At 53.8% G+C, this 18,392-nt stretch overlaps 2 protein-coding genes across 2 annotated transcripts; both read right to left on the bottom strand.

The window, feature by feature from the left end:
- Positions 1–544: 544 nt before the first annotated feature.
- On the bottom strand, positions 545–14,297 carry NCLIV_051500 (hypothetical protein; the record flags this gene model as incomplete). Its single annotated transcript, XM_003884704.1, has 18 exons — positions 545–649; positions 1,078–1,237; positions 1,422–1,557; positions 2,086–2,176; positions 3,107–3,620; positions 4,069–4,409; positions 4,792–4,989; positions 5,571–5,781; positions 6,299–6,488; positions 7,307–7,493; positions 8,165–8,377; positions 8,778–9,476; positions 9,953–10,184; positions 10,779–11,135; positions 11,759–12,060; positions 12,421–12,811; positions 13,155–13,532; positions 14,083–14,297. The coding sequence occupies 18 exons, from the start codon at positions 14,295–14,297 to the stop codon at positions 545–547; spliced, it is 4,920 nt and encodes a 1,639-aa protein (XP_003884753.1).
- Positions 14,298–16,923: 2,626 nt separating this feature from the next.
- On the bottom strand, positions 16,924–17,719 carry NCLIV_051490 (conserved hypothetical protein; the record flags this gene model as incomplete). The annotated part of the gene is made up of 2 exons (XM_003884703.1): positions 16,924–17,083; positions 17,637–17,719. The coding sequence occupies 2 exons, from the start codon at positions 17,717–17,719 to the stop codon at positions 16,924–16,926; spliced, it is 243 nt and encodes an 80-aa protein (XP_003884752.1).
- Between the last annotated feature and the right edge of the window lie 673 nt (positions 17,720–18,392).

The following is an 18,392-nucleotide window of genomic DNA, read 5'->3' as shown; positions in this document are numbered from 1 at the left end:
ACGAACCTTGTTCCAGCAACGGTTTGTCAAGATCTCGAAACAAAGAGGCTTCACCCACGCAAAGCTTTCAAAAGATGTTCACGGCCTCAAACCCTGCGTACCCCTCTCCGCGAACTGTCAAACTGCACCAGCTCAAACATAAACGGAATAACGCGTCCTGGTTTGGCCACGGGACCGCGGAAACGGATCGCTTCCCTGGCCCTTTAGGCGTATGCAAACACGTTGCAATGCTGCTGGGCCAGGCACCCTTTCGCGCGTTTCCCAGAGGGAGACGCGTGACTGAGCAGCAGCGCGCGACTTTACAGAAACCCGAACTCACTCCACTGGGACGTTTCTTCTCTCGCTTGCGAGGTTCCGCCTCCGAAGACAGAACCTGAACACGTCGGCCATTTTGCCGCGAGACGGCTTTTCTCTGCGCGATTGTTGGAGAGAGTCTCGATAAGCCTCTTTTCTTCGGCAGTCTCTCTCTCAAAAAAGGCAGCTGCGGACGAGACAGGCCGACGCGAGACAGCGTTTATGTCAGAAGCATCAGCGCTTTGCGTCCTTAGACTTGCGTGCGCGTCTGAACCAAAACGACCGTCTCCCAACCCACCACGACGCCCTCGATGTCCTGAGGCATCCCGTACTTCTCTTCGACCGTGAAGGCCAACTGCAGAGACCCAGGCGCATATGCACGTGCAAAAGACAACTTGGATGGAAGACGCATGAAAGATACACCACAGAAAACGGGGCACACACTCTCGTGCATGCTGGTCGAGTCACACATCTTCCACATCGGCTATGTTGTAGGCGTAATATATGGATTTCTGTCCTGTCGGGCTCTGCCAAGAGTATACGGATGACAAAGATATGCTCAACCGTCCCCACGTTAGTCTTCTCAGTGCGTGTATATATGTCCATACGTATCTCCCCGCCAATATCTACCTATATGTATATATATATATGTTTAACTATAGAGAGCGAGTGGATAAGTACGAGGAAATAGTTACAGAAATGTGTACGGTGAATGGTGTGTAGTTCCGTTGGTGGAAATGCCAGGCGTGGGTTTTTTTTCGGAGGCCGATTCGGAGGAGTTACCTCTCCAATGCGTTTGAGCAGCCGCATGCGGTAGTCACGGTCTGTGATGATGCGCGCGTTCCAGTACGTGACGCGCTGCACGCGGTTCTGGAAAGCCGGTACAGACTCAAACAACCCAGCCCCAGCAAAGTTCTCCAAATCTTCGCCGTTCGAATCCGACCTACAAGAAAAGACAAACGTCAACACACTCCTGTCAAGCAACACCGTACAGAACCAAGAGCCAGAGGGAACGAGAGAACGAAAAAGGGAGAAACAAGGAGAAATATAGAAAGGTAAAAAGCGAGCGAGAAAGAGAGGGATAAAACGGGCGGGGAGCAAGTGGAGAGAACAGAGAAGAGACCAACCTGAAAATGAGACAGGGAGGGCAAATCAGGCATTCGCTTTTGCTCGGGAATGCAACGACGACGGGATCTGCGCCTCGTTTCATGCGCCAGCCGAGAGAGCGTCCAGCGTAGTTGCCCACGATCGCCTCGCCCAGGCCTGACAAAAACTCACGAGAAAACACTCTCTCAAAGCTCCTCAGCTGCAGCCGAAAGCCGAAGAAGTCAGGAATACAACCGAACGGTGGCAAACACAACAGGTGCTCCGCGCCGCCGAAACCCGCGCCTCCTCAACCCGCAACAAAACCTGCAGAAATGTCTCACTGAAAGACACACTGTGTGTGGACATGCACATCGCTAACAACGACTTCACATGAAGAAAGCTGTGTACGTAAACACATACATACATACATACATACATACATACATACATACATACATACATACATACATACATACATACATACTTATATACTTATGTACGTAAATACATCTGTACACACACAGACATAAATATAAATAGATAGGGAGAACGCAAAGAGTAAACAGAGAGAGAGATATACATATCCGCCAACAGGGCCGTGGAGACATAGATAGATACGCATTGACAGACATTGAGTGAACTACAAGTGGATGTAGATGCAGAGAGACCGACACAGAAGGAATTTGGACTGAGTGTGTTGCGTACCGAGAGCGAGTTCGCCGTACATTTCATTCTCGTCGTCCGAGAAAGGATTTTTTGAGTGGAGGACGAAGGCGCAGTGGGCGGGCATCAACTCCTGAATGGCCACGCGCAAAAAGAGGCGGAGCAGCTGCGTAACGGCAGGAGTCTCACGCGTCGTCTTCCACGGGATTCTCACGAAGCCACAAAGATACACTCCCAAAGATATTTTTGTCGCAGAGTTTCGGTCCAATGTCCTGTTAGAGTCTATCGAGAGATCCTACGAGATGATAGAGACAGCCCGGTTCGCCTTTTATGCAGATGCATGCACCACACAGACGTTAGCGACCGCTATGGAGGAAAACCTGCGAGACTCGTACGCACGATGCTGGGAGAGTAGCTTGTGCGGGCATGAGAAGGCGCGGGAGGGAGGAGAGCGGAACCCTCTTTAGCGCTGTTTTTTTCGCAGGACACGTGTTTCATCTGTTTAGGGAGCGAGAATCAAAGACATACTCTCGCGCCGCATCCGCTCGAGACGCTCAAAGGCTCAGCCTGGCACTCTAAAACCCCGCCGCTCTCTCGCTGCCGACGGCTGACCCCGGCACTCCCTCTGCGGACGGCTGACCCCGGCACTCCCTCTGCGGACGGCTGACCCCGGCACTCCCTCTGCCGACGGCTGACCCCGGCACTCCCTCTGCCTCCGTGGAGATCTTCCACAGCATGTCTCCCTTCCACGCATGCCATTCTCTCAACGCCATCTCCTCCACTCTCTCCCTACATACAGATAGATTTCTATATGAATAGGACTGTATAGATGCATATATATATATATATATATAAATGTATATATGTGCACATGCATGTGTTTGTAGTTGTGCTTTCGTGTGTTGAGTTTTAGCACGTCCCTTTCAGTGTCTCGTTTGAAACGTTTTGCACACCTCGCCATCTCTGAGCCAAAGAAGAGAGCCCTCTGCGCTCTCTTCCGTTCTCGCTTCCTCTCGTCTTTATTCCCCTCGCCTTTCTTCCTTTTCCCTCCTTTTAGGTTTACCTGGACGAGGATTGCCATGTTGAGTTCGGAGTACTTTCGGCCTGCCTTGGTTAAGCTGACCCAGGGTCGGAGACCAAAGAGAGATTCCCAGACCGCTTTGATCGCCTCAGCGCAGCGTTCCTCGCCGCTGGTTTGCCACAGCTCGAAGAGCGAAGGCCGTCTTCCGAGAGCCTGCAAGTTCGTGTCGGTTTCTGAGCCTCGCATCTGCGCCTTTTCTTCGTCTTCGCGGTGCATGCACGTCTTCAGGCCGTCCAGAAGCGCCGGCGGCACGCTGACCTTGCCGAGAATCTCCCGTGTCTTGGCAAAGATGCGCCTGGCCTCATCGGACCCGCTGCTCGACGAGAGCTCCGCGAGAGTCTCCACCAACTCGGGAAGCAACGCCGTGTTCGGCGCCTCCGAAAGCGTCTTCTGCATGCAGCCAAACGGCAGCGCCACGGAGCGCGGCGTCAGCACGGAAGGATCCAAGATATCCGTCAACTTCTTGATGTTGTTCGACTTGCCGCCCACAACCGTTCTGAAAGCGACAGCAGAGCCGAACCACAGACGCACTCGACGCGTTCTGGACACGGAAAAATCGCGATGGAGCGAACGCCGGAAACACAGAGGAGAGACGAGTTTGTTCCGGGAAGCGCACGCACCGCACAAAAAGCCGAGAAAGAGTGAAACATCAAACGCACGCGTCGCGCCCCTGTGGCGAATCACGCAAAACGTCTCTGCTTCGTCGCAGTAACGAACGGACTTTCTCTCTCTCTTGCCTGATCCTTTCCTCGGCATCTGGCCCACGTGGACCCCTCACAAAACTCCCCGCGGCCTGTTTCTGTTCAAGAGATGAGACGCACAGCCTCATCCGCCCTTTTTGTTCGAACCGCCAACCTCCTTTTTCGTCGCGCGTTTCCGGGCGACCTACAATTGGCCAGAGGCTCGCCCCTTTCTTTTCTTCTTCTTCCTCATGTGCTTCTCACTTGTTGAACTCGCTCATCGGAATGCACCACTCTTTGCTGACTTTCTTCAGCTGCATCACGTCCTCGTCGTCGGGGACGTCCGAGTCGACAGCTTCTCGCTTTTCGTCCACGTCGCTCGACAAACTGCCGGCGCGCATGCGGCGTCTTTGCGCCTCTTCCACGAAGGAGGCGCCTCGACCCAGCAAAGACGCTTCGTCGAAAAGCTCCTGGGACGCGCGCCGGTTGAACAGTTTGCTCGCGCGCCGAGCAAGCACTGCGTTCGGCCGCGAGGCCTCACGCACCTCCAGACCGCTCCCGTCCTTCGCGCAGAGGATCTCCACCCACAGCTGACTGAAACTCTCCTGACAGACAACCGCGAAGAATGACGTCCTGCACAAAAGTGGGGAACGAAGCCGGAAGACGAAAAAGGAAAACGAAGAGAGAGAAGAGAGGAAGACAAGAGAGAGAGAGAAGAGAGGAAGACAAGAGAGAGAGAGAAGAGAGGAAGACAAGAGAGAGAGAGGAGATAAAAAACGAGCAGCGTTTTGGACAGTTCCTTGGACGAGTACGGAACCGTGGGGTGTTCCGCGCGCGTGAGAGAGGTGTCGGTTCTATCTCTCTCTGTCGTTTCGCTTTTCCCCTTCGCGTTGTTTCTCCGATTTCGGCTTTTCGCCTCATCGCACGGCGCCTCCGCGTTGGGGTTTCCACCTTTGTTTTCTCCCGCCATTCTGGAATGCGTCTCACCAGCTTGTCCGCAACTTTCGCCTCGAAGCAAACGGCGACGAGGACGTGCGCATTTCTCGCGCGAACAGCCACGTGGGAGAGGATGTCGGGAGAGACAGCCGCGGAGCGCACGAGAACTGCTTGGACGCCGATCGGAATCTCCTCTTCGCCGCTGACGGCTCCACACAGAAGCACCGTGGGAGTCTCAAACACCTTATCCTGCAGGGCGGAGGAGGGAAAAGGAGAGGAAGATGGAAAGAGAAGCGCGAGAGAGAAAACGAGTGAAGGAGAGAGGCGCGGCGAGAGAGAGAGAGTGAAGCAGAGAAAGAGAGAGAATCACTTATGCGGGGGAAGCAGTGGATCGCGCGCGCCGCGCGTGACCGGGAACTGTGCCGCCCCGTCGCCTCCCCGCGCGCTGGCGCAGCGAAAAAAGACCCATCGTTTTCAGGACGCGAGTGTGTTTTCTCCACTGCATGCGCGCGCTCGCCTCTGCACGACGCGACTCTGGGGCGGAGCGCGTGTGTGAAGACGGCAGTCTGTTCTGAAACGCGCGAGTAGGCGGCGGCGAAAAAAAACGGCGTCGCGGAGGCGCAACTTGCCTGGATGTTCTTTAGGTGGTCAATCGAGACGAGTTCTCCCTGGACTTTCTCGACGATGGAAATCAACTGCCAGGGCGGGAGCATCGCCGCTTTCCGCAGGAGCGGCTCGAGGCGCTTCACCAGGAGCGAGAGCGAAAAGAGCGAACCCCCGCGCAAGACTTCGTCGACAAAGACGTCCAGCACTTTCTTCGCCGTGCCTACTTGGTTTCCCAAGTAGACCGCCTTGCTGCCCAACTCCTCCTGCACACTGTCCACGGTACCGCCGACGAAACGAACCACGCGGTCTGTGAGAGCCTTCAGGAGGAGCGCCGCCTCCCGAGCGTCGCGGACGCATGCGCATGCCGCCCCTCCACCCTCTGCGCTGCATGCGGCCAACGCCTCTCCGAGGTGAGCCCAGTCGGCGTACATGGACCTACGAAGAGGGACAAAAACCGAAACGCCTCGGGGGAGACACTCTTGCGCTCGCGTACAGGATCGCTCGAGAGGGCTTCCTAGGGAGATACATCGCCAAATTACAGTCGGTCTTTCCCATGTGCTGCAATATGGAGTCATCTTCCGTAGCGTAGGTGTCTTGAACGCCAGGGAAGACGGAGGAGACGGCTCGCCGGAGTGGCAACGCAAGTCGATTTCACAGCGACATGCGAGTGGGGCGCAACGCGCTTCGTGGAGGTCGATCGGCAAGCACGCGTCGATCCAGTCCTCGACATTCTTTGCTTTTAAAAAACCCGGGCAAGAAACAAAGGCAAGGAAGGAGAAACCGGAAGAGACGGAAAGAGAAAGAGACAGACAAAGAAGGCAAGAGAGAGAAAGCGGGAAAGAGACAAACAGTCAGCACGAAAGAAAGGGAAGGCGGAACACAGCGAAGCGAACGAAAGACAGCAAGAGTCGGAGAGATCCCTTTTTTCTGTGTTCCTTTTCTTTTCGCCTACCGCAACTCGAGGCTGACGGGCTGGTGTGCACTGAGGCTGAGAAGCAACTCGCGCAAAACAACAACCAACTGCTGGAGAGAGAAGTTCGCAGAATGCCCCTGAATGAGAACACCCTCCTGTTGTTCGAGGGCGCAATCGAGGAAAAGCAGTTCGCGCGTCATCTCCACCTTGTTGCCGTCGTCGCCCAGACCTGCGCACAGACATATTGACAAGCAAAGGCTTGGGAACAGAGACGAGTCGGACTGCGCGCACAGACACTCGCGCCACGTGAGAACTCAGAAATCTCGAGCGGTCTCCGCGCGTCGCCAGCTGATGCGGGTCATGGCCAGCCTGCACTGGAGGAAACGTCGCTTTAAAGTAACGTTGAATACAAAGGAAAATCGAATACTCAAACACGTAAAAGTTCCTTTGAAAGGGTAACTCCTTAGTGCGAATCTCGCGAAGGACTCGAAACACAAAGATGACCAGACGGAGACAGGACAGCTCCCGAGCCGTCGACATGCAGGAGACAGGGACACGGCAACGCAGGCACCTCTGCAAGGGAACGAAAACGTTTTCCACATGCGACTCTACGCGATCAGAAGCAAAGTGGCTGCTCCTCACTACTCACAACAGCTATCCCTGTGAGTATACATCTAGTTACTTCCAGACATATATATATATATATATATATACATAGGTATAGATATACATGCTTACACACAAACATACCTACATATCTATCTACCTATATATATATATATATATATATATATATATATATACTGGTGACGTCGACACGGGCAGTCCTTTCACCTGTACATTTACATATGGGCAGATCTGATAGACCGGTATTTTCGGTGCAAATGTGCCTCCTCCTCCCCCCCCGTTTCACTGGGTTCGCGTTCTCGACCTCTCGTCTCTGTTTCGTCCTTCCTCTTGTTCCCCACGGCAGGATGTGCAAGTCTTTAAACAGAGCCGGAAACGGTGTGCGGGCCGTCGTTTCATTCGCTGTCTCTCACGACCTACCGCCTCCTTGATTCAGAGTGAAAATGATCTTCTTTCTGGCTTCGGCGAGATTCGCGAACCGCCGCATGGCGTCGTTCGCAGTCAGCTGTGTCTGCTGCGATCGCTGATTTCCGAGCTCATCCAAAAGACCCTGCAGAATCCCGATCGCGTCTTGCGGCAGATACTGGCGCGCGTAATCGAAGGCTTTCTGATGAAACAAGCGACACGACAAGCGCACACGGACGAAACGAAAGACGCTCTTGATGCCAACCCCTCCAAAACGAACGAAGAAAGGACAACAATCTGAAAGAGCGGCAAGAGGGTCGGGCTCTGCGGAGTCAGAAAAATAGTGTGGTCTTCTCGTCGAAAGCTACAGGAGGAAACAACACGGTGAGAAGGCCGAAGCAGATCTCCAGGATTTTCGCATAGGGCACAAAGTTAACACGACGGTCAGACGCCGCGAAGTGCGCGACCAGCAAACCCCGCCATATAAACAGAGAAAACCGGATGCATGAAGCGGAAGCATCCAACCCCGCCTCGCGACAGTTGAAGTCATGGAGATGGATCACTCAACCTCCAAGTCGCTCCACGTACAACCTACAGGACGCTTTCAATGCACACAGCTGTGACGCATACATATATATATATATATATATATATATATGCAGAAGAGGTAGGTAGATGCATGTATGCGTGATGCCTGGAACATGCACATGTCGATCGATAGCGATAGCGATATATATGTGTAGCTTCGTGAAAATGACGGTCTGCCTTCGATGTCTGTGTGTGTGTGTGGCATGTGTTGTGAATGCGACGGGAAAACTGCGTCACTTGGTCAAAAACACGCGAGCTCGAAAAAACGCGAGAAGGTCCGCCCACCTTGATGTCGAGGGCGTCGTGGACGTCTTTGAGAACGGAGAGATAGGCTCGGAAATCGTGAATTAAATCGCCAATGTTGGTATGCACCATGTACGGCTCCTGCGTGATTTTTCGTTCGTAGCTGGCCAGGCGTTCGCGGGTGATGTTGTGTTCTTCCAAGATGCGCCAGTAGGTGCTCAGGTCGCCGTTGCTCTCGAGGTATCCGATGATCGCCTGATGGCAGCGGATTCAAAAGCTTTCCAGCCTTTGCAAGGTTGTTCCACAAATGAAAAGCTCCGGTGGAAAAGCGAAACTCAACATTCAAGAAGGTAGACAGCAACTACAGTCGAAAAACATATGCCTGCTGAAGCACGGCCTACGCATGTATATATATATATATATATATATATATACATATATACATACATACATATTCATATATATATATATATACAGATAGATAGATCGATAGATATGTATATACACGTAAATGTGCCTATATATACATATATGCAAATAGACAATTACCAATATATATCTACATGCATCGCTACTGTCGCTGAACGTGTATGTTTCTTGTCTTCCGTAGGGGGTATCGGGGTCTGGCGTGTGCACATGTGGTGTTGTCCCTCACCTCGCAGATGCCGACATCGTCTGGGGTGGTGTTGTTGTGGAGTTTCTGGTGCCACTCTTCGTAGAAGTTCCCGGCAGCTTCTGGAATTTTGTGTTTGTGCATGATGTCGAGGATGCGGTCTCGAATCGCTTGGCCCTGAGCGCCGCCGCGCCCCATCGTGGTCAGGCACTCGCGAATGTACGGGCGGTACTCGGTGTACCTGCGCCACGCGCGGGCTGTGGCGAACGTGAGCTGTGCGCTGGCGGAGGCGAGTTCTCGCGGTTTCGTGTTGTAGTTCCGTTGCCAGTCGAGCAGACCGAGGAAGGCGAATCTTCCCCAGACGTAGAACCAGGCCCAGAAGTCGCGCTCCTCTTCGACGACGGCGGCTCCAAGCGACTTGAAATCTTCGAGGAGCGGCGAGACCTCGGGCAAGGGCGGGGGGGTGAACGTGGAGGGAAGGAACAGATCGGGCGAGGTGTAGTGGCGATCCACCCAGTCGCGGGCGAGGTCGTCGACAATCGCCTCGCGCCTCTTGCAGCCCTCGACGCTCTGCAGAGACATCCCGTGCTTGCTGTTGAATCCGTCCAAGAAAGACCGCATCAAGTTGTAGCGATGCATCAGCGTCATGTGTTGCCACTCCACTTCCGCCTCCACAATCTTCTCCACAATTTCCGCGTTCAGTCCCTTGTACACCGCCGCGCCAAACTCGACCAAACGGATCTAAAAAGACATACACACACACACACGGGGCGAGAGCAAACGGCCTTTGAAGTTCGCCAACGCGCACAGCTGACCCACAAAAACGCTCCCGCGCGTTCGGTAAAATCTTCTCCGAGCCGCGAATCTCGTGTCAAGTTCTCTCTTCGATTCGGTTTCCAGCTTCGCGCGTCCTTTACGCGACACGCGTCAGATCTTCCTCGGTCGCCCTTTGGCTTCTCTCTCTGCGTGTTAAACCACCAGGCGTCCTTCGTCTGTGGGATGCATGCGCCTCAGATCCCCGCGGCGCGCTGGTATCTCGCGCACGTTCTAAGCCGCAAACCGGACGCTTTCCCCCCGCCCTGGTTCTCGTGAGCGCTCTCTCCCGAACGAAAAATCTTTGGAAGCCCGAGAGGCGCAGAGGGAAGACAAGAGAGAGAGAGCGGATCCTTTATCCCGAAGTTACAAGATTGTTCTCTTCTTCCCGTTTCGCGTCGCACCTGAATGTCCCGGCCGTCGCTGCTGCGGAACCATCGATGGCCGTTGACTTCTTTGAGGCAACAGGCGATTCCGTCAAACAAAGTGTCGACGCCAGGATCTTCTTCATTGATCCGCGGGCATTTGTGCGCGGGAACGCGAATCGTCAGCTGGCCCAGGAGTCTGCTCCCTGGGTCGCCCGCCTCGAGGCCTGCACGATGCGCCTTCCCTTCTTGGAACGGCGTCTGCACAGCCCTACGCGTAGATAGGAACACACCAGGGAGAACGCAGAGGAGTCGCGTTTTTGTCGCGTCACGCACCGCTCTTTACGCAGGATAGATAGGCAACCGCCGTCTACGTCTTGCCAGCACCGGTCGACGACACTCTGCGGGTGCTTCAACTCTTCTTTCTAAGCGCGAAATGCCTCGCTAAAACTGCCCGTCTCTGGACCTTACATACGGAGATACAGACGAGGAGTCACACACACATATAGGGCTGGACAGCTAGAGATCGACAGTGCACGAAAACGCTGATATAGAAACGCAGAGGCGCGTGAATGGCGATTAAAAGATAGATACATATTTATATGTAGACACGCTCAGATTGATTTAGACACAGAATATGGGTCGATCCAAACGGAGATAGACGTAAATCGCTTGACAGATAAAAACAGGCGAAGCGGGATCACCATATAAGGGGTACAGATGGAGCAGATGCAGATGTATCAGAGGAAGGCGCAACAGACAGACGCATGAAAGGCAAGCGAAAAGTGGAAACGGGATACGGCGGGAATTCCCTTTCTCGCGGGTTTCTTCTTCCCTTTTTTCTGCATGCAATTTCGCTGTGTACCTGACGGGGTCGACGAGAACTGTTCCAGGAGGTCGCATATCTGCAGGCGGGCAAATCCACTGCGAAGGCGCACCGCGGAAAGCCATGCGTTTGCGGATTTCTTCTTCCCTCTTCTTCTCCAACTCCTCCTGACTCAGACCTTCCTTTTGCCACGTCACCCAGCGACTTTCGGTCTGGGTCTGCGCGGTTCCCATAATGTCTAACAGCCCCCAGTGGAGCACGCACGGCACCTTCGTGCACACGGTAAAGTGTACATACACCTCAGTTATCGCGTCGTTCGGGTACACGTAGGCATCCAGGAAGCCAACACCGTCTGGGAGGGTCACGCAATGGTACGAGAGCGTCCCTTTGTGCTCCCTGAAAAAACGCAGCCATTCACATAAGCACGGTATCATTTCCACCCCTGCATGCACACATACGTGTAAATGAGGGCGTGTGCAAGTAGGCACTGACATCGACGCAGGCGCATGCATGCAGATACTACAAATATATATATATATATATATACATATATATATACATATATATACATAAATATACATAAATACATATATATATAAGATGATCTTTGCGCCTGAAACCAACGCATCAGCGTAACGCGAGTGGCAAAAAGCGGACCGACGAGGAGGCCGACTCGAGAAAAAGAACTCGCCAACCGGCACCTCAGAGAATCGAGGCATCGCGGAGGCGCTTCAACGTCAGGCAACGCATCAATTGAAAGGAACGAGGGTTGGACTGGGCCATTTACGAGACGAAAAGATGAAAAAACAGCACACGGACGAGCGGGTGACCGGAACCGGAACCTCTAGGACGGATTCGCCAGTTAGGGTACCACCAGCAGGAGTTCGTATTCGCGTGTTTGACCGCATTTCTATTTGCTCGACAGGCACAGAAAAGAGCTGTAGAGGAGGCGTCCACGTAGATTGGCGAACGCAGAGGCGAGGGAACGTCCACGCGGAAGGGCGTGTGGATCCTCTCACCGTTCAGGTTTTCCCTCCTCGAAGAGTTTGACTGCTTCGCCGAACATCTCTGCCATGTGTTTGGCGAGGCGCTCCTGTTTTTCTTGCTCGGCTTGTCTGCGTTTCGCCTCTTCGACCTTGAGGACTTCCCAGTATTTGTGGGTCGGCAAGGCCAAGAAGAAGTTCCCACCGCCGACAGCCTTGAACCAGCGATCGGCCTTCACCTCGCGCACGAGGAAGACGATTCCCTTGGGTACTTCCTGGCCGGAAATCACCAAGGCCACGCGCTGGAGCGACACCTGAGAGCCGGGCGTCGACAGAAACTGCAGCCGCAGAGGCACGCAGCGAGACAGGGGCCGTTGGTGCATGCGGGAATGGGAAACGGTTGCATGCGCCCAGAAAAGGTACGCCCACGAAACGGAGTGGACGTCTAAATGCTGAGTCGGCTAGCCACCCTCGGGTTCCAAGCAAGAGTCGCATGCATCGGCTCCACTGTGTTGATGCCAAAACGCACGCACACATGCACATATATATATGAACATATTTATTAGTTGTATCGAGCCCAGATCTCGAAGCGTCGCCACGAGACGCTTCTTCTCTTGCGGCAAGAGATCTGCGGACCGAGTGACGGGTGCGCGTGTCTACGGGCATTGCGAGACAGAAATTTGGTGATTCAAAAGTACCTCGAATTGTGTCCAGTAAGCTTTTCCGTCCTGCGGATAGCTGGCGAACCCTCCGAAGGCGCACGCGATTCTCCTGGCCTCGAGTTGTTCCTTGTCTCTCCGAGCTTTCTCGCGCTCCGAGTTCTCGACGCCATCGGGTGATGCGTCAGGCGCAGCTATGCCGGCGTCGCTTCTCAATTCGTCCGAGCATTCAAGGACTCCGGGTTGCCCCAAGAGGCTGTTCGGCGACGGCGCGTGCCATGAGTCGTGAGCGCCTGATGCGCCGCTCCAGTAGAGCGTGAGAGCGGCGGGGAAATCTGAGAAGATCTCCAGCGCCGCCGCCATCGCGTTGTGATATGCCAGCGCAACCAACTGAATGTCCACTCCGGAACCGATGGGCACCTTCCAATACCTGTTCATCCCGCGAGAACCAACCGCAAACGCGGGGGATGCACACGCAATGCAGTCCGGGTCCTAGTAAAAATACCCCCAGAAAAAGCTTATAAACCATCCTGCGGCCGAGCTTATACGAAACGCATGCGGAGCGGCCCGCACATGTGCTACAAAAATAGTGCTGCCTCAAAGTGAAGAAGACTCGCCACAAATGCAGCCACCAGGAGACGCGACTCCCCAAGACTCTGAATGGCTTGCTCGCGCCAGAGTTGTATATATGCATATATGTGGGAACAGACGGATGTATGAACCTACATGCGCATGTCTATACACGCATGTGCTTTGGTGTGGAAGCAACTTACTCGATATTTTCTGGGATCATGGGCGGAGACGTATTTTCCGCGTTCTTCATGGACGCGATTTTTGAGGCAATGACGGTGTCTAGGAAGGCTGCTTGTTGCTCGTTTTGCTGCAGAAGCTGGTGAACAGCCAACACGAGATTGCCGCCTCCTTGTTGCCGAATCCACTCGTTGAACTGCGTGTGAAACAGGAAGCTAAGGTAGGCAGGCGCCAGACCCTCAGGGAACGAGAGTGTCACTACAGGGGGAGGCGACGAACTGGGGGACGGGAAGGCGGTCTCTGCAGCGCCCCACGGAAAATGTGTTTCGGACGAAGACCGCAGTCGGCTCTGGAGATCTTCAGCCAGGCCATACCATTCATGAGCGTGATTGCCGACGCCCCTGAAACAGAAACGCGCATCCGCACGAGACATCGCCAGCACCATCTGCATGCCAGCACCCGCCAGGGACGACGAATGCCAAAATGCTGAGCGAACAAAACACGACAGAAGCTGAACATAATACCGTTTCACGTCTATAAGCATAGATATGGATAGATAGATAGATAGATAGATAGATAGAAATAGATAGATAGAAATAGATAAATATAGATAAACAGATATAGATAGATAGATAGATAGATAGATAGATAGATAGATAGATAGATAGATAGATAGATAGATAGATAGATAGATAGATAGATAGATAGATAGATAGATAGATAGATAGATAGATAGATAGATAGATAGATAGATAGATAGATAGAAATAGATAAATATAGATAAACAGATATAGATAGATAGATAGATAGATAGATAGATAGATAGATAGATAGATAGATAGATAGATAGATATACATAGATAGAAATAGATAGATAGATATAGATAGATAGATAGATATACATAGATAGAAATAGATAGATAGAAGGAAGGAAAGAAAGCAGCATCGTACCAGTGCATGAAGAGTTGTTTTTGTTCGTGTTGGCCGAATACAGGCCCCTGGAAGGCGAAGATGATCTCGACAGTTCCCTCGTCGTTGCCATCTGCGGGATGTTTCCTTAGAATGCATTTCAGTTGCCGATTGCCTTCCAACGAGTACGTGACTGTCGCCTCGCCAGCTTTCGCCCGGAGGGGCGCGAAGGCCCGAGCGGCGGTTGCGTCTGCCATGTTGTCTTTCCCTGCCGCCTTAACGCGTCAAGAAGGAAGAAATGGCATTCAACTCGCGCCTTCTTTCGCCACTTGCCGGACACCTCGGAGCAGCGGCGCCACTGGGCTCTGTTCCAGGCGCTTTGGCGCATGTAGGTGCTTGAGTAAAACGGAAAATTGCACACCCCGAGCGGCAGTTTTTCAAGCTTTCACCCGCCCAGGACTCGGCACTGCGGACAGCTGGGTGAAGAGAGCGCGAGAATCTGCCGCGATAGCTGATTTTAACAAGATGCACACTTTATTCGGCCCACGCGTGACGCCAACTCCACAGGAGGCGCATGTGTAGACAGTACAGTCGCCGTAGCTGGAAAATGAGGCAACTAGCGCGCCGTGTGTTGACTCAGGAGGTTGCGGGAGAATTTAATAGGGTTAGACAGGAGCGTTTTCGAGGCTGGCCAAGAGTTTTTCATCTCGGCACGCCGCTGACGTGGAAAACTAGCCGCGCGACGCGGACTGTCGCGCTGCCAGACGGCGCACAGCACTCCACAGAGGGTTGCAAAGGTGAAAGTGCTGGGAAGAACCCGGAACTGTTTAAACAGCAAAAAGTCCGCAGCGCGCTCTGGACATGTATGAAACTCAAACACAGCGGAAAATCTCCCGACGGTGTCGGGGAGCGGGGTCGCGCCACGCGGCGCGTAAAGCCTGCGGAAAGGGAGAGTCAAGCTCAGTGCCGAAAAGGCGTCGAGTCTCTCGTGCCTCAGCCTTCGCGAGAGAGGAAACGGTGCGTGGGCCAGCACGCCTCTCGCGACACAGCTTCCAGGTTTCTTCCACGAAAAGCGTCTTCACTGACAAAACAAAGTGTCTTCACGCGCCTGCTCCGTTTCGGTGTGCGTACAGGCTTGTTTTTTTTCGCTTTGTGCGGCGTGTGTAGTGCGCCGTCGAGCACAAGAAACTTTCGCCGTTGTTTCATGAGAGTCCGGTGTGTGCTCGTGCCTTTGGCACGGATTCCACCGCTTCCTCCACAAGGCACAGAGGCGCGGAGTGCTTTGCTGACAAAGCGCAGAGATCCCTGTGTGTGTTGGCTCACCAAAAAAGGTCAAAACAGCGTCGCGGAGCCCAAATCACGCAAACGCTTCAAAAGTGACGGTCAGTTCCCAACGGGGAGTTGTAACGCGTGGATGTCCGAAGCTCCAAAGAAGCGTACCCACCCCTGCGCTGAATAGGAAGATTCGGGACATGCGTCTTTATCTTTTTTTGTTAGGTGTCTGTCATGCTCATCCCCAGTCGCTCGAGTCTAGCAGATCGGGTCACAGCACGGAGCCGTCGAGTGGTGTGTGAGAAGTGTGTGCTTGCGTGCCGTTCCACGTCGCTGCCGAATAGAACGGGTCCCCTGCTTTGCAGCTAACGACGATTCGAATGCAAAAGCGTTCACTGTCATCCGAGGAGACGGCTCGGCTGTAAACCGCAAGCGCTTTCATACCGGCGTGTTTGACAAACCCTGGATGAAGGGTAGCTCTGCCCACGTTCCAACACGTGGAACACACCGAGAAATGACAGTGGAAACAGGTGTGACGACTTGCTGACTTTCAGTTTGATGTGGACGAAGACGGAACCTCGCTCTGTGCCTTTCGTACCGTGGATTGTAGAAGACGCCTCTGCGTGGAACGGGTGATTGCTTCTTTGTACCGCAATAAAGTTGCCGTATAACTGTTGGCGCAACACAACAGACTCGTGGCGACTGTTGCAAGCTGGTAAGGCGGACCGCTACAGCCGTGCGAAGGCCTTCGTGAACGGCTGAACTAAAGTGCGGAACCTGCTGAGACCGATGCGTGTGTGTTTCTAATCCAACTTCTGATAACCGACTTTGCTGTGTAAAGCAAGGCGACGTAACCCTGGAAGTAATACGAGCGCGAAAAACCAAGTTTGTGTCGGAAAAGTCGGACTGTGCCTTCGGCAACGCCGTCCACGTCTGCCGGACGGACGGGCAACGGGCAGGACTTTTTTCACGCATGAACGTAGAGGTCCACTTGCCTCCTTAGAGGAGTAAATCAGCTTGGAACGTTAAATACGGAACAGAGGGAAGCACACCACGCGTGGAGATCGCAGGTGCCCAGGCACCAGCGAGGCGCGTGGCAGACACGTACGTGGAGCCTGGGGTTATTTCGTGTATACTTTTCAAGTAGGCGCAGAGGCTGCGACCGTAACCGCCACACTGTCCTGCATCTCACAGCGCCTCTTGCGAGATCCGGCAACGCGCGTTTCTACCACAAGGTGAAGTCACGTGGGCAACCACTGCTGGTAGCGGCAAAAAAGTTGGGGGCTTTCCGGCAAGATGAATCTAGCCTCAGCCTATGCCGCGCGTCGAGCCTGAAATGCCGCGCGTCGAGACTGAAATGCCGCGCGTCGAGCCTGAAATGCCGCGCGTCGAGCCTGAAATGCCTCGCTTTCTGCCGAGATACAGAACGTCTACCCGAAGAGGTATCCTTCACGTGGCCAGACGCGTGCTGGCGAGGCGCAGTGTGAACGAAACCCTCACGTTTCTTTCGGTCAGCGGCGCAGCCAGACACACGGCTGGAAGGAGCATAGAGGCCGAGTGCGGGAGCGCCGACCCGTACGGTCCCGGTGAGGCGCTCTGAGAGTCACTCGCCTATTTCTTTGCGTCGGCGGGGTCCGGGCCATGCGTGCCGATGTTGGGTTTCCGCCAGATGCCGAAAGTCAGCGCCTGACGGTACTCGACGGGCATGGCCGGGAAGACCATCCACATGGCAAAGATGCCCCAAGGCACGGACCACGGGATCACGCGCGACCTGAAAAGACAACAACCAACAGATAACCCCGCAACAGAGTGAAGCAACGAGCGACAGAAGTCAGAAGTGTGACAGAAAAAAAGAGTGGATCGACGGCCAATCCCGGCAACCAGTACGCACTTGGCACCCTACTGCTGCACAAGCACATACGTCCGCTCCACCAGATCCAGGAAACCATCTGCTACTGATCATACGAGCCCTCGCGATCCTTGTCGCGGATCGCACTGCAGTGACCATGTGCTCCTTCCTCAGCATGCATGGCAAGGCCCATGCTAAAACCTGTGGCACGTGTGGCTGAGGACAAATTAGCAGAATAGAAAAACAAGTACTCTGATAGAGAAGATATATTCCCAGCATGTTCGTCGTAACTCTTCCTCAGTTCACAGCCGGCGCAGTCAAAGGATTTCCTGCGCCCTGAGTCTGTCATTCCAGGCATGCACGCGCTTGGAAGCGACGCCTGCAACCGCCCAGGCGCGCGAGCGAAGAAAAAGCTGCACTCCAGAGTGTCCTTCCCCGCGAGGACGTGCCCTCGAAGCACTGTTTTGGACCTTACCAAATCTGGTACCACGCATAATGTCTTCGCTGTGTGTACTGGGCCGTGCTGGCCCAGAGTTTGGCGTAGACGGCCCGCGACATTCCGGTTTCGCCCGTCGACGTGGAAGAAGAGACGTAGCCTGGCAATGCCCGGAGGTCCGTCGCTGACACAAAGTTCCTTTGAACAAAAGCGTTTTCGGTCGAAGGATGAAGGAAATCAGCTGCCGATTTCGTTCCTGAATGGCCAGGACACGTCGGCCCAAGGAACGCAGACGGGAACGAGAGAACAGTGCACGCGGAGAATGCGAAAAAAAGATCCTCCACGCAGGCCAGAAGAGTAAAATGCTGAATGTTCCTGGGACATGGGACGCCTAGGAAAAAGCAGTTCTATCAATGGAGGAAAAGCGAGAGACGAAACGAAAGGATGCTTCTGCGTACGGCAGCACTCTGCAGCCTCAAGAAAAAAAGAAACGGCCCCGTCTATAAACCGAGGCATGCAAACCCTTCCCCTCTCTCTGCTGGAGCTCGAATCAGACGGGCATCAAACCGCGGCACACTGGTTGGCTGGAAACGAGATACGATCTACGGTACTACATGGATCTACCCTCTGGTGAAACGGCTCTTTTCACACTTTACTCGACTGTCCCAGAGGATGCATTGGTTGAAGGAGGGAGTAGCCACACAGCTCAAACGGCAAGAGAGAACACTTGAGACGGTCGTGAAACTTTTGCGAAGGCCTCGGAGCAAGGCGTGAATGAAGAACGGGACCAATTGG

Source organism: Neospora caninum, chromosome X, assembly GCF_000208865.1.
Source record: "Neospora caninum Liverpool complete genome, chromosome X".
Classification (NCBI taxonomy): Eukaryota; Apicomplexa; class Conoidasida; order Eucoccidiorida; family Sarcocystidae; genus Neospora; species Neospora caninum.
The sequence above is the reverse complement of the archived record's forward strand: the minus strand, read 5'-3'. Positions and strand labels throughout refer to the sequence as shown.